This window comes from Oryctolagus cuniculus, chromosome 18 (assembly GCF_051225735.1).
Source record: "Oryctolagus cuniculus isolate XC-2025 breed Fujian yellow rabbit chromosome 18, ASM5122573v1, whole genome shotgun sequence".
Taxonomy (NCBI): Eukaryota; Metazoa; Chordata; class Mammalia; order Lagomorpha; family Leporidae; genus Oryctolagus; species Oryctolagus cuniculus.
Window position 1 is genome coordinate 790,108 of NC_142884.1, and position 17,156 is coordinate 807,263.

Here is a 17,156-nt window from a genome sequence, read left to right on the forward strand (position 1 = left end):
GCTGTGGCATAGGCCAGCATCTCACATGGGCACCAGTTTGAGTCCCAGCTATTCCTCTTCCCATCTAGCTCTCTGCTTGTGTCCTGGGAAAGCAGTGAAGTATGGCCCAAGCATTTGGGCCCCTGCACCCATGTGGGAGCCTGGCTTCAGAATGGCCCAACTCTGGCCATTGCCCCCATTTGGGTAGTGAACCAGAGGATGGAAGACCTTTCTCTCTCTCTCTCTCTCTCTCTCTCTCTCTCTCTCTCTCTCTTTCTGTAACTCTGCCTCTTAAATACATAAATAAATCTTAAAAAAGAATAAAAATTAAAAAAACAGTGCATTCCTACCTCAGAGTTCCCAAAATTACTGAAGATCCTGATTCAACATAATCATTATTGCCTGATATTCCCTAGTGACTAATAACATAATTTTATAATGCTATCTTTGAGTCATTATTCACACCATATTCATTTTTTGGCAAGCTTGTAAGCAATATGAGGCCAGATAGTTTTTGCTGCTTTTTTCACTATTAATCCTAATGCGATAACCAATTACATGGCATAAAACATGAGCCTACAAACAAAAACAGTGTGATTTGAAAAATAATAGTATGTTCTGGAAGGCACTAATTGTCCGATGACCATACTTTTTAAATTTTTATTTATTTATTTGAAAGTCAGAGTTACACAGAGAGAGGAGAGGCAGAGAGAGAGAGAGAGAGAGAGAGAGAGAGGTCTTCCATCTGCTGGTTCACTCCCCAGTTGGCCACAACGGCTGGAGCTGAACCTATCTGAAGCCAAGAGTCAGGAGATTTTTCCAGATCTCCCATGTGGGTGCAGGGGCCCAAGGACTTGGGCCATCTTCTACTGCTGTCCCAGGCCATAGCAGAGAACTGGATGGGAAATGGAGCAGCCAGGTCTCAAACCTGCGCCCATCTGGGATGCCAGCGCTTCAGGCCAGGGAGTTAACCCACTGCGTCACAGCACCAGCCCCACAATGGGCATACTTAGAAAATTATTTTTCCCCAACAGGCAGAACAGAACTGAAACACACGGGCGTCCCTGGCAAGGAGCAAAAGGGGGCAGAATGTTGGGAAGCCTGAAGTTGTTAGCATGGAGGTGACCAAGAGCCAGCTACTTGGGTTCACACTCAGGGTTACCAGAAAAGACAGAATGGAAGAGAGAGAATAAAAAGACACAAAGAGGCTCACGAGGATTAGGATGGTGCTCGTGGCTCTCACCTCATGCGAAGATCTGGGAGTAAAGCTGCCACTGTGAATGTGTTGGACTCGCTTTTTGTGCCTGCGCAGGACAAAGACCATGGAGCCACTGGCACAGACCATGAGGGTCACACACACGACATCAGTGAAGGAGAACAAGACCGCATGTAATATGACCACAGATCTGTCTGGAACAGGTGAATTACAGAACCCATAATCTTTCTCCATACTTATGTTTTTGCTCTTTCTTGGTCCAGTAACAATCATAGCAATAAAGATATTTAATAGGAAATGCAAGATCCAGCAGAGGGAACAGCAAAAGCCAATGTACTTTTGGGATCTAATATTGAGTTCCATCCACTTTGGGATATTGGGGTTGAGCTTAATGGCCTGGAAAACACTCAGGAAGCACGTGGTAGTAAGGGAAACCCCTCTGGCCACTCGGTGTAAGTAAAAGACAAGTTTACATCCAGCATCATCCAGAAAAGATCTTAACCCAAATGTCGCCAGTATCTGAGGAATTCCTTTATAAAGAAGAACCAAGTTGTTCGCTATGGCTAGGTGGTTGAGAATCAAGTCTGTGGGTTTCAGCATGTGCCTAGTGATCAAAGTAAAGGTATAAAGACAGAGAAGTGAGGAGTTTCCAAGGATCCCAGCTCCAGTCTGAATAAGGAAAAGGATACCCAAGTCTATGTTACTAGAAACCATTTCATCAATTTAAAGGGATATTGGTGGATGACGTTATTTGAACCAGAAGAATCTGAATACAATAGAAAATGTGGTTACTCTCATTATACTCCCCCCCAAAAAAACCCATCTGATCTTATAACAATTTTTCAACTTAATATGAATATTTAGAGCATCGCTTTCACCCGTGGAAAGCTATTTCTTGCAGGGGCGTATGCAATAACAAAGTCTGGAGCTAAACCAATGTCAATGAATGGGAGAGTGAGTGACTGAATCATGGAACATCTTCATGCCAGGCAGCTGTGATGCGTAAAGCGCTCTCTCTGGTTGTACCTTCAGGACATACTATCAGAAGGAAAATAGAAAATGTAAGAATATTGATGCTTTCCTAATAAACAAGCTATAATATTTACCCATTTATTCATGTGAATGTGATTGTATTTTTTAAATAAAATATATTTTAAATTTATAAAAATGGATCTGTAGGCGATTGAGAAGAAAGGGTAGGGAAAGTACAGAATTTGACTGCTTTCGATGTACCTTATTTGTGGCTTTGGTTCAAAGTTTTATATTTATTTATTTTAACTACAGGGCGACCAAAAGCTTTTAAAACATGTAAACAAAATATAGAGAAATAAACCTTAACAAGTGTCAAATTTATGTTCAACCAAAAGAAAATGAAATAATTCTATTATATTTTATGTAAAATATTTTGAATATATCTCTATTAATAAATTTGAACAAAATAAGAGAAAAGTTTGTAGGATTATATAATGATCCAGTAAAACTAGTATTTTAATTATGAAATTGTATAAACATATAAAATTATATATGCTCTACATTGTGCTGTAATATATTATGTGTTTATTATACATATAATGCACACATATTCTCTACATACTATTTAATTAAAATGAATATGAGCTTCGTGAAGAAATGGATAAAATCATATAAAGGAAGGGGCTCCGGCATTGTGGCATTGTGGTAAAGCCACCGCCTACAGTGCCAGAATCCCATATGGGTGCTGGTTCAAGTCCCGGCTGCTCCTCTTCCCATCCAGCTCTCTGCTGTGGCCTGGAAAAGCAGTGGAAGATGACTCAATTGCTTGGGTCCCTGCATCCACACGGGAGACCGGGAAGAAGCTCCTGGCTCCTGGCTTAAGACTGGCCCAACTTCGGCCATTGAAGCCATCTGGGAAGTGAACCAGCAGATGGAAGACCTCTCTCTGTCTTTCTTTCTCTGTCTCTGTCTGTCTATCTTCCTTTCAGATAAATAAATCATTTTTTAAAAAGTAGGCAAAAAAAGAAGTAATAGGCTAGGAACATTTTAAAAAAATCATATGTGGGATAGGAGGCACAGAAAATGAATTCATGACTTCTTATTGTACAAGAAAATAATGGAGCCACCAAAAAGCAATGGGGCTACACTAACACAAGGGATTTCAAATGGCAAAGCACTAGATATTTTCATCACCAAATAATTTTAATTAATCAGACATATAAACATGTAAAATATGTTACTAACATTAAGAATCTTCATATTCAGAGAATATAGGGGACCAAATGAACACATTGAAAAATGGAGCCGGCGCTGTGGCTCACTTGGCTAATCCTTCACCTGCCGCGCTGGCACCCCTGGTTCTATTCCCGGTCAGGGCGCCGGATTCACCTGGCTCCTGGCTTCAGATCAGTGCAGCACGCTGGCCATAGTGGCCATTTGGGGGGTGAACCAATGGAAGGAAGACTGTCTCTTCTCTCTGTCTCTCTCACTGCCTAACTCTGCCTGTCCAAAAAATAAAAATAAAAAATAAAAAAAAGAAAAATGGAAAACAAAAAAAGAAAGGATTCAGAATTGTGCCTTTCCCTTTTCTGTCATTTTCACCTAAAAAAAAAAAAAAGAATGGGGACGGTGCTGCAGCACAGCAGGTAAAGCCGCTGCCTGCAGTGCTGGCATCCCATATGGGCGCCAGTTCGAGTCCTGGCTGCTCCTCTTCTGATCCAGCTCTCTGCTATGGCCTGGGAAAGCAGTAGAAGATGGCCCAAGTCCTTGAGCCCCTGCACCTGTGTGGGAGACCTGGAAGAAGCTCCTGGCTCCTGGCTTCAATAGGTGCAGCTGTGGCTGTTGTGGCCAATTGGGGAGTGAACCATCAGATGGAAGATCTCTCTCTCTCTCTCTCTCTCTCTCTCTCTCTCTCTCTCCTTCTCCTTCTCTCTCTGTGCAACTATGACTTTCAAATAAATACATAAATCTTTAAAAAGAAAAAAAGGAAGAAGAATAGCCATGGAGCATCACCTACACCTACATCCTACAGATGACAAGTCCATGAAGAATGTCACAATGGATGGGTTCAGAGGGCAACACAGGAACCTATTGTTTTCATTGACTGAACTATGTTTAAAAATCAAGCAAGAAGATATTATGTCTCCTTTTTGTATAGTGAAAAAAGTAGACATAGAATGACTCCACCCAAATGTTGAATCGTAAGATTAGAACTATATGGCATAGAGGATTGTGTGAAAGAACACTGTTAGTAGTCACTAAACCCCATCAGAATGTAATTTGTGCTGGTCTTTATAAAACAAACTTTTGAAGACAAAAGGGGGAGAGTATCCACTGAATATAATGAAAATACACAAGGGATCATAAATGGCAGAAAATGGCTTGGCGTTATGGTACAGTGGTTTAAGCTGTAGCTTGCCACATGGGCATCCCATATTGGAGAGCTGGTTTGAGTTTTGGCTACTCTGCCTCTGATCCAATTTCATGGCCCATGTACTTGGGACCCTGCCCCCTCCCCGCCACTGGGAGACCAGGATGGAATCCCTGGCTTCAGCTTGGCCCAGACCTGGTTGTTGCAGTCATCTGGGGGAATGAACCAGCAAACAGAAGATCTCTTTCTCTCTCTCTTTCCCTTTCTCTCTCTTCCTATCTCTCTGTCACTTTGCCTTTCAAATAAATATTTAAATGCTATAATTTTTTGGGAGAGGGAAGCAAACAAAACAAATCCAAGTACGTGGATAATTTCAGGGTAGACAGTATAAGACCCAATGAAGTGGGTTGGTATTTCCCAGCTCTGGTCAACTTTTGAATTGTATCAGCACATGGTGATTGCTTTCTGCAATATCCTCATTTTCATAAACATGAGGTTCCCATTCAGATAGCATACAGGAACAGGTAGTCAAAACACTATTGGATAGGAGCAGCATCTGTGCTCACGACCACAGGCCTCTGCAATAAAGATACAATACTTGTACATTAGGGGGACATGGCCCGTGTACGACTTTTATTTCTTCCCAAATTACAGGACATTTATCACTGCCTTATTCTTTCTTTGTCTTTTAATATGGTTAAATATTAGCAGCACTTAAAATTGTTCAGAAATATTATCACAATATTACATACTCACTTTTTGACTTACTATAACTCGGGAATAAATGGTCAGTTGATAAGATAAAATATAATCCTATGTAATATTTATGAAAATAATAAAATTTCACTTTCATTGTGGGATATATAAATGTTCTGTGAATTCAGTACTATTGTGTTTTTAAAAAGCAAACATTTGTGTCCTAATAAAACCTCATCTCATTTTTTTTAACTTTTATTTAATGCTCATCTCATTTTTTAAATCAAATTGCTTTTTATAAAGGTGGCACAATTAGGAACTCACCTGTGCAGATCTCACATCCTGGGAAAATATCAGGAATTCACTTTTCCTTAGCTCTTCTTGGATCTTAGTTAAAACAGACAAAGCCATTCCTGAGTAATGAGTTTAGAAACTGTAATGGATACAAAACAGCTCATGAAGCCTGGGGACATCAAAGCATCTTCAAATCTAGCTAAGTGGCAGGGCTTCACAAACTTTAACTTTAATGGTTATTTCCATTCTTTAATCCTTGAAATTCAGACAAATCTATGTCAGAGAACATAAATGACAATGTCAGGCAGACCTGGGATAGGAATGTTTGTTCTCAAAAAACATATCTCCTGCATATATTTCTGTCCATTTCTAATTTCAGGAAGAGAAAAATTTTATTTACAAACAGTCTTTCTTACATTTTCTAAGCAATTTCTATCTAAAAGGAAGTTCTACTTACCAAATATTGTTTCCTGCTGGGACGACAAATGCCATGGTGAGATCTGCGGCATGTGTGCAAGGAGCCTCTTGTACCTGAGAAAAAGCCTTTGGGCCATGATCTCAGCCCCTTTCCAGGAAGTGATTATCATTTCACCTGTAAGTGCAGTGACAGTGTCTGTATGGGGACCTGCAATTAACCCTGGGGGAAAATGTACAAGCTACTGAAAACTGTTAATGGTGATACTTATTCAGAAAGAAAGAGAGGCATGGACAGCAGGAGAAACAAACCTCAGGCATCTCAAGAGCACCACGTGGAAATGACAGATGGGATGAGGATGCTAAGCTGCACAAAGTGATGGGGCAGGTGTTGTACTGCAGAGGGTTCGGCTGCCCCTGGGGATGATGGATCCCATGATGGAGAACCTGGTGCGAGTCCCAGCTACTCTACATTTGGAAATGTAGCTTCCTGCTAGTGTAGCTGGGGGCAGAAGATGATGGCCCAAGTGCTTGGGATCCTACCACCCATCTGGAAACCCACATGGAGTTCTGGGGTCCTGGCAGTAGTCTGGCCAAGGTTGGTTTGTGCACACACTTGGGGAATGAACCAGCAGATGAAGGATTTTTCCCTTTCAAAAAAAATAAAAACTAATAAATAAACATTTTTAGAAGATATAAAAAGTGAAAAAAGGAAGCTTAACACAAGGCTGGGCTGTTTTTGGCTAGCCTGAGATTCTACCTCCAAAATATGATTATTTTTATTTCAGAAGACTATTCAATATATTGTAGCCTGGAAGACAGAAAAAGAGAACACATTATTAAGTAAAAATTGTTGAAGTATTACAAATGAACACAAAGAAAGTGAAATTGCCTTTATTTGTTACATCAGTACACACCTTAAGCACCTAAAGTACATAACATATTATTCTTTGTGCATGTGATATATCAGAGGAGTGAAAAACAGCTATCAAAGAAACTTCCTGATTTGAAGCAATATTGTCATTGGGAATGGGACAACAGACAAAAAGTCAATAACAGATTAATTATGCAGTGTGCTACATGATGAGTGCCTTGGTCTGGGAGAAGCTGATTTGGGGGATGAGCAGGGAATGAGAAGGTGCATTATTAAATAAAGTAGGAATGGGTGACTTTGCTGACAAGTGGATAGTTCAAGCAAAACTTGAAAGAAGGTGAAGAAGTAAGTGAAATGACATTTTTGGGCACATGATCCAAGCACAGGTATCAGCCAGTGTCATATTCAAACCAAGGCCAGGCCTGTGGAACTAGGTGAGTGAGGTAAGAGGTTTAAAAGAGGATATCAGAGGGAAACATGGGGAAAAGACCTGTGAAGCTTCTGTCCTGTAAGTAGAGGTCAGTGTTGGGGTGTAGCAGGTTAGGCTGCAACACTGACATCCCATATGGGTGCCGGTTTGAGTCCTGGCTGCTCTGCTTCTGATTCAGCTCCCTGCTAATGCACTGGGGAAAGCAGCAGAAGATCGCCCAAGTCTTTGGGCCCCTGCACCAATGTGGAAGACCCGGAAGAAGCACCTGGCTCCTGGCTTCTGCCTGGCTCAACCCTGGCTATTAAAGCCATTTGGGGAGTGAACTGGTGGACAAAAGATCTCCCTCCCCCCTCCCCCCTCCCAGTAATTCTGCCTTTCAAAAAAATAAATGAAATTTCTCTAAGTAAAATAAGGAACCATTCCAGGATTACAGCCAGAGATGGACATTATCTGATTCATACTTTTAAAGGGTCGTTAGGCTCCAGCACTGGAAGCTGAGGTGAGACAGGCCGCTCACCCAGCACTGCTGTAACAGCCACCACCGCCCCTCCCCCAACCCACCCTGGGACGGACACTGAGACATGCACAGCTGAATGGGGGAGGAAATAGAAAATGGAACAGAGTGAGTAGCGCCTGCGGAAAGAGCGTGCGATTCAGGGGGTCTAATTGAGGGACTAAACTATCCAGGATCCCTTCCCCAAATCGGAGCTGCAGTGGGTGGGAAGCAGCCATCTTGTTTGTTTACATTTGGGCTTAAAGGAGAACTGCCTCTGCCTCTGCACTAACCTTCAGAGGCGGAGCCCAAAGGTGGAGTGGAGTGACGCAACGCTCCTTGCGCAGGGGCGGGCACTGAGGGAGGGCAGTTCAAAGCCCTAACACCAGTCTACTCAAGTTGCCAGAAAAAAGAAAAAAAAAATTGAATAGCGCCCGCGGGAAGAGGGCAGCATCCAGGGGGACAAACTGAGGGATCGAAAATGCCAGGATCCTTAGGAGCCGCCCAACCCATAATCAGAGCTGCAGTGGGCAGAGTGCAGCCATCTTGTTTGTTTACATTCGGGCTTAAAGGAGGCTGGCCTCTGCTCTGAAGGAGGAAGCAGCAGGGGCAGAGTCCAAAGGTGGTCTGGACTTACTTGACACTCCTAATGCAGGAGGTGCAGTGAAAGAGAGTGGCTGACCAACGAACCCCAGGCACAGACATGTAAGGGCGAACATAGGAACAAGGAAACCGGCCCCCCAAAGGGCGGAGATTGGCACCTCAAAGCCCTGACACCAGCCCACTCAAGTTACAATAAATAAATAAATAAGTAAAAAATAAACAAACTCTAGAAGGCAGAGCAGCCTGCTTACACTGGATATTGGTACAGACTCACAGCAGCCCATAGCAGAGGGAAATCAACCTGAAAAACCACCCAGATGGAATGCCAAAAAACAAAACAAAAACCCACAATAAGAATATAGACAAACATATAAACTCGCCAATGGAGCAGGCTAAACCAACCATAACAGAGGCTGAAGAAGAAGAATTTGAAACTATGCCAGAAAAATAATTCAGAAAATTAATAATCAGATTACTTAGAAATAATGAGAAACAGTGTTGAGAGCTGAACGAAAAACAAGCCCAAGGATTAGAGATCCTAAAGAGAAGCCAGAATGAAATACTGGAAATGAAAAACTCAATTGACCATATAAAAAACACCGTGGAATCCCTCGGAAATCGAACAGATGAAATAGAAGACCGAATATCAGAATTCGAAGACAAACTTACAGAAATAATACACTCAGTTCAAACGCAGGAAGAAGAAATTTAAAAATTAAAAAATATGGTTGGAGACCTACAAGATTCAATCAAACGGTGTAATGTTCGGATAATAGGAGTCCCTGAGGGGGTGGAAAGAGAGAATGGATTGGAAGGTGTTTTCAATGAAATAATATCAGAAAACTTCAAACAAAGGCAGCTGGATAACAACAGGCAAATTCAACAGATAGCCAGGACTCTGAACAGGGTAGACCAGAAGGGAAATTCACCACAACACGTTGTGACAACACTCAACTCAGTGACACACAAAGAACAAATCCTAAGATGTGCCAGAGAAAAACGACAAATCACATTTAGGGGTAAGTTAATCAGATTCACCCCAGACTTCTCATCACAAACACTACAGGCAAGGAGACAATGGCATGATATATTTCAAGTTTTAAAAGACAAACAATGCCAACCTAGAATACTATACCCTGCAAAGCTATCATTTATGAATGAAGGGGAAATAAAGATCTTCCAAGACAAACAGAAACTGAAAGAATTTGTATCCACGTGTGCAACCCTACAACACTTGCTCAAAGACGTGCTGCACACAGAAATACAAAAACAAGAACTTCACTACAAAAAAAAGCAAATGTAGGGTAACCTACAAAGTTCAAAATACATAAACAGCTCGTTTAGGAAACATGAATGGGAAAAGACAGTGCTTAACAGTAATCACACTGTATGTGAATGGTCTTAATTCTACTACCAAAAGACATAGACTAGCTGATTGGATCAAGAAAGAGAATCCATCTATATGCTGCCTTCAGGAGACACACCTTATCAGCAAAGATGCACGCAGACTGAAAGTGAAAGGATGGAAAAAGATACTCCAAGCTAACAGAAATCAAAAAAGAGCTGGTGTGGCCATCCTGATATCAGACAAAATAGACTTTAACATACAAACTACTAAAAGAGACAGAGAAGGGCACTATATAATGATTAAAGGATCTATCCAACAGGAAGACATTACTATTATAAATGTATACACACCTAATTACAGGGTGCCTGGCTATCTGAAAGAATTACTAAAGGATTTAAAGGGAGATATAGATTCAAATACAATAGTAGCAGGGGACTTCAACACCCCGCTCTCACCATTGGACAGATCAACCAGACAGAAATTCAACAAGGAAACAACAGAGTTAATTGATGCTATAGACCAAATAGACCTAATAGATATCTTCAGAACCTTCCACCCCACAGCCACAGAGTTCACATATTTCTCCCCAGTACATGGAATGTTCTCTAGGATTGACCATATGCTAGGCCATAAAGGGAGCCTTAACAAATTCAAAAAAATTGAAACTATACCATGCAGCTTCTCAGACCATAGCGCAGTGAAACTTGAAACCAACAACCCAAGAATCTCTACACCATATGCAAATATATGGAGAATGGACAACATGATCCTAAATGAACAGTGGGTCATCAAAGAAATTAAAAGAGAAATCAAAAGATTTCTAGAAACAAATGAAAATGATAACACAACCTATCAAAAACTGTGGGACACAGCAAAAGCAGTGCTAAGAGGAAAGTTTATAGCAATTAGTGCCTACATCAAGAAGCTGGAAAGGAACCAAACAAATGAACTCTCCATGCACCTCAAGGATTTAGAAAAACAGCAGCAAATCAAGCCCAGATCCAGAAGGAGGAAAGAAATACTAAAGATCAGAGAAGAAATAAACAGAATTGAAACAAAAAAAAAAAAAACAGTAAAAAAGATCAACAAAACCAGGAGCTGGTTCTTTGAAAAAATAAACAAAATTGACACACCATTGGCCCAACTAACCAAAAAAAAAGGAGAGAGAAGACCCAAATCTGTAAAATCAAAGATAGTAATGGAAATGTAACAACAGACATAACAGAAATAAAAATAATCATCAGAAACCACTACAAAGAGATGTATGCTAACAAATTGGGGAAACTGGAAAATATGGATAGATTCCTGGACACATACAACCTTCCTAAACTGAGCCATGAAGATATAGAAAATCTAAACAGACCCATAACCATGGAAGAAATTGAATCAATAATAAATGCACTACCAAAAAAGAAGAGCCCAGGACCAAATGGCTTCACCACCGAATTTTACCAGACATTTAGAGAACAATTAACCCCAGTTCTTCTCAAGTTATTCAAAACCATTGGAAGGGAGGGAATCCTCCCAAATTCTTTCTACAAAGTCAATATCACCTTAATTCCTAAGCCCATAAAAGACACACCAGAGAAAGAAAACTACAGACCTATCTCCCTGATGAACATAGATGCAAAAATACTCAACAAAATTTTGGCAAACCAAATCCAACTGCACATCAGAAAAGATCATTCACCCAGACCAAGTGGGATTTATCCCTGGTATGCAGGGATGGTTCAATATTCGAAAGTCAATCAATGTAATACATCACATTAATAAATTGAGAAACAAAAATCATATGATTATCTCAATAGATGCAGAGAAAACATTTGACAAAATACAACACCCTTTCATGATGAAAACCCTAAGCAAATTGGGGTTAGAAGGAACATTCCTCAACACAATTAAGGCAATCTATGATAAACCAAAGGCCAGCATCATATTGAATGGGGAAAAGTTGGAGGCATTTCCATTGAAAACTGGCTCCAGACAGGGATGCCCACTCTCACCATTGCTATTCAATATAGTGCTAGAAGTGTTAGCCAGGGCCATCTGGCAAGAAAAAGAAATTAAAGGGATACAAATGGGAAAGGAGCAAGTTAAACTATCCCTATTTGCAGATGACATGGTACTATATATAGGGGACCCGATAAACTCCTATAAGAGACTATTGGAACTCATAGAAGAGTTTGGTAAAGTAGCAGGATACAAAGTCAACGCTCAGAAATCAACTGCCTTTGTATACACAGATAATGCCAGGACCGAGGAAGAACTTCTAAGATCAATTCCATTCATGATAGCCACAAAAACAATAAAGTACCTTGGAATAAATTTAACCAAAGATGTCAAAGACCTCTATGATGAAAATTACAAGACACTAAAGAAAGAAATAGAAGACAACACAAAAAAATGGAAAAACCTGCCATGCTCATGGATTGGAAGAATCAATATCATCAAAATATTCATTCTCCCAAAAGCAATTTACAAGTTTAATGGAATACCAATCAAAATACCAAAGTCATTCTTCAAAGACCTAGAAAAAATGATGCTGAGATTCATATGGAGAAACAGGAGACTGAGAATAGCTAAAGCAGTCCTTTACAATAAAAACAAGGCCAAAGGCATCACAATTCCAGACTTCAAGACATACTACAGGGCAGTTATAATCAAAACAGCCTGGTACTGGTACAAAAACAGATGGATAGACCAATGGAACAGAATAGAAACACCGGAGATCAATCCAAACATCTATAACCAACTCATATTTGACAAAGGACCTAAAACCAACCCCTGTAACAAGGACAGCCTCTTCAACAAATGGTGCTGGGAAAACTGGATGTCCACATGTGGAAGTATGAAGCAAGACCCCTACCTTACACCTTATACAAAAATCCACTCAACATGGATCAAAGAACTAGAGATGTGCCACGACACCATGAAACTAATTGAGAGCATAAGGGAAACCCTTCAAGATATTGGAACAGGTGAAGAATTCCTGGAGAAGATCCCAGAGGCATGGGTAATCAAAGATAAAATAAACAAATGGGATTACCTCAAATTGAAGAGTTTCTTTACAGCAAAGGAAACAGTCAGGAAAGTGAAGAGGAAACCAACAGAATGGGAGACGTTATTCGCAAACTACACAACAGATAAAGGATTAACAACTAGAATCTATAAAATGATCAAAAAACACCACAAAATCAAAGCAAACAACCCAATAAAAAATGGACCAAGGACCTTAACGGACATTTTTCAAAAGAGAAATCCAAATGGCCAACAGACACATGAAAAAATGCTCAGGATCCCTAGCCATCAGGGAAATGCAGATCAAAACCACAATGAGGTTTCACCTCACACCGGTTAGATTGGCTTACATACAGAAACCAACCAACAACAGATGCTGGTGAGGATGTGGGGAAAAAGGGACACTAATCCACTGTTGGTGGGAATGCAAACTGGTAAAACCACTATGGAAGACAGTTTGGAGAGTCCTCAGAAACCTGAACATAGCACTACCACAGCACCCAGCCATCCCACTCCTTGGAATTTACCCAAATGGAATTAAAGGAGAGAAAAAAAGAGCTATTTGCACCTCAATATTTGTTTCATCTCAATTCACAATAGCTAAGACATGGAATCAACCTACATGTCCATCAACGGATGACTGGATAAAGAAACTATGGGATATGTACTCTATGGAACACTATACAGCAGTAAAAAAACAATGAAATCCGGGCATTTACAACAAAATGGAGGAAGCTGAAAACCATCATGCTGAGTGAAATAAGCCAGTCCAAAAGGGACAAATATCATATGTTCTCCCTGATCGGTGACAACTGACTGAACACCAAAAAGGAAACCTGTTGAAGTGAAATGGACACTATGAGAGACAATGACATGATCAGCCCTTGTCTAGACTGTTGAGGAACAACTTACTATTTTATTCCTTGTAGTATTTTTGTTGTTGTTGCTCTGTTTGTTCTACATAAGACCACTGGTTGAACTCTGTAATCAATGCACAATCATTCTTAGGCGTTTAAAATGAACAGAAAAGTGATCTCTGTTAAACATAGGAGTGGGAATAAGAGAGGGGGGAGATATATAGGTTGGCACATGCTCATTCAGACTTACCTCCAATGGTGGAACTAGAAATGTGCCAGGGGATTTCAACTCAATCTTACCAAGGAGGCAGGTACCAATGCCAGTGCACTTGGTAAAGTGATAAGTATAAATACACAACCGATCAAAAAGATAGGGTATGTGTCGATGAGATTTCACAAATAAGACCAGTGTAAGCAAATAATGAAGGACAGAATTAAAAGGGAGAGAATGATCCTGTGGGGCAAACAGGACACACAGCAGACTCATAGAATGGCAAATGCCCAAAACAGCACTCCTGCCTCAGAATCAACCCTTGGGACATTCGGATCTAACTAAAAGGTCCATGAGAGTCTCACAGGCATGGAAAGCCATGACACGGTGGCAAAAAACAATCTAAATGAAAGATCCTGGTGAACAAGACCCCAGCAGAAGGAACAGGCCATCAAGGAGAGAGGCGCCTTTCTCTGAAGGGAGGAAGGAACCTCCACTGTGATATGGCCTTGACTAAACAAATTCAGAGTCAGTGAACTCAAGGGGCTTCTGTAGCCTAGACAGCTCATAGCACGAGTCTCGGGTGATTGCTGACGTCATAAATAAGAGTGCCAATTGTTAAATCAACAACGGGAGTCACTGGGTACATGCTCCCCATGTAGGATCTCTGTCCTTAATGTGTTCTACTAGGAACTTAAAAACAACACTACTAGTCGAACAATACCCTATACCTTGTGCGGTTGTGTGAGTGCAGCCTGTTGAAATCCTTGCTTAGTATATACTAAGTTGATCTTCAGTATATGAAGGTAATTGAAAAGGGAACTTGATGAAGGGTGGGATGGGAGAGGGAGTGGGAGAGGGGAGGGCCACGGGAGGGAGGGAGATTGGGGTGGGGGAAGCCACAACAATACAAAAGTTGCACTTTGTAAATTCACATTTATTAAATAAAAAAATCACTATATAACAAACAAAAAAACTTAATACTTTAAAAAAAAGGGTCATTAAGCTGGAGAGTTGGGAAAGTGGCTTGATTCGCAATATATTTTGAAAGTAGAACCAATTAGATATCTTGTAGGACTGGATCTTGGGTTTAAGAAAAAAAATGAATTGAGGAAGATCCCTAGATTTGTCATTTTAGAAACGCAAAGGATGAAGTGAACATAGCCTGAGAATGGGAAGGCTTTGGTCACAGCAGAATTGAAAGAAAGTTCAGAAGAAACATCTGAAGTTGTTGAGTCTGTGATGCCTCATAGATGTCCAAGATTAGGTTGCAAATAGAACACTAGACAGGGGCCAGCGCTGTGGTATAACCGGTAAAGCTGCCCCCTTTGGTGCCGGCATCCCATATGGGCGCCGGTTTGAAACCCGGCTGCTTTTCTTCCAATGCAGCTCTCTTTTATGGCCTGGGAAAGCAGTAGAAGATGGCCCAAGTCCTTGGGCCCCTGCACTCATGTGGGAGACTGGGAGGAAGCTCCTGGCTCCTGGCTTTGGATTGGCACAGCTCCAGCCATTGCGGCCATCTGGGGAGTGAACCAGTGGATGGAAGATCTCTCTCTCCCCACCCCACCCTCTCTTTGTGTAACTGTGACTTTCAAGTAAAGTAAATAAATCTTTAAAAAAATAGAACACTAGATAGAGGATCATGGATTTTGGGATGGAGACGTATCTGCAAATTTTGTGCTTACAGAATGATTGAGATTATGCATTCTGAAGGAAGAAAGGACTCCTTTCTTGAGCTCCCACGAATTACAATATTAAAGGGACACATTTTTTAAAAAAAGCCAACATATCCCCCCCAAAAAAAAGTTGTTGATAGGAACTATTAGGAATTGTGAAGACAAAAACCTTCACTGGAATGAGTATAGAACGATATTACTATTAAGGTAATAGAAACAAAGAAAAAACAGGGATAAGAGAGAGAAAGGATATTGACAGCAGTCTATTATTTGCAAATAGAGGGATTAACTATTTATAGGTCATTGCTGGGACAATTTAAGCTACAAGAGAGGTTCCAAGGGAAATGAGCTGGAAATTGTACTACTAAGTGAAATGAAGTTTCTAATTAGTTGCAAGTAATACAACTAATCAGGAAGCAACATGTAGGTTCTCTTAGCCAACAGGAGCAGTGGAATGTTAGACCAGTGATGGTTTGGCCCAAGGTGTCTTGTGGTTGTAGAGAGCAGAGATGTGATTGTAAGTTCATATGGTGGATCTGGAGTTCCCTTCTCTGTGAAGCCAGTTTGTACTATAAGTGGCTACCACATAAGTCTAAGTACACACTGCTCATTACAGGAACCTGGGATTTGTGCTAAATGGAAAGTCCTCATTATAATCAGTTAGAAATTTTGTATTCTACTATGCAAGATGGGAATATCACTGAGCTCATCAAGAATTCCAGTAGGGTTAGCACGTAGAGGAAAAATAGACTTTTGGGGTGTCCATTTAGCCTAGCAGCTAAGGCATATACTAAGATGCCCACTTCCTATATTGGAGAGACTGTGTTCAGAACTAGCTCCAGCTCTTTTTTTTTAAGATTTATTTATTTATTTTAGGGGTAGAGTTATAGACAGAGAGAGGGAGAGACAGAGAGAGATCTTCCATCCACTGGTTACACTCCAAATGGCCACAAAGCCTGGAGCTGGGCAGATCCGAAGCCAGGAACCAGAGATTTCTTGGGGTCTCCCACGCAGGTACAGGGGCCCAAACACATCTTCCACTGCTTTCCGAGGCCATAGCAGAGAGCTGGGTTGGAGGTGGAGCAGCCAGGTCTTGAACCAGCACCCATATGGGATGCTGGCACTGCAGGTGGGAGCTTTACTGGCTACACCCGAGCGCTGGCCCCATTCCTCAGTCTTGAATGTGTGCACTTTTCAAGAACCCTCAGAAAATATACCTCATACTGATATTAGGGTTCCAAAGCCAGAAAAAGAAAAATAGAATTAAATTTTCACACAATATTTCTTACAAGGTTTTCTAAGAAATATCCGATTTCCATAAAAATCTATTTCTTAACCAAAAGGAAGGTCTGCTTACAAAATGACATTTCCTGAAGAGACAGTGTCTGTCATGATTATGAAATACATGTGGACAGGTGAAATAAACGCAGACTCGGCCTGCGAGGTCCACAGTGCTGGGGTGGGGCGATGCGTTCTTCAACAAGGAGCGCCAGAGACAAGTTATGGCAAATGTGTCCCTTTTATTAACAATCAAGCTCACCTTTTAAAGGGAAGGCAGCTAATTCAGGGCAACACTAATTCTGTAGGATAGAGCCAATACTGACACTGCTATGTTTCTCCAATCAGCTTGAAGGTCACTTGGCTACAGTAGCTTTCCAGGTGGTCCTACTGGTTCTGGGCTTCACCCGGGTGCTGTTTCCCTGA

General features: G+C 41.0%; 1 protein-coding gene across 1 annotated transcript; it reads right to left on the minus strand.

The window, feature by feature from the left end:
• Nucleotides 1–988: 988 nt before the first annotated feature.
• Nucleotides 989–1,909, minus strand: ORYCUNV1R1653 (vomeronasal 1 receptor oryCunV1R1653). Its single transcript, NM_001167352.1, is given in 1 exon segment — nt 989–1,909. A coding segment is annotated over 1 exon segment (921 nt).
• Between the last annotated feature and the right edge of the window lie 15,247 nt (nt 1,910–17,156).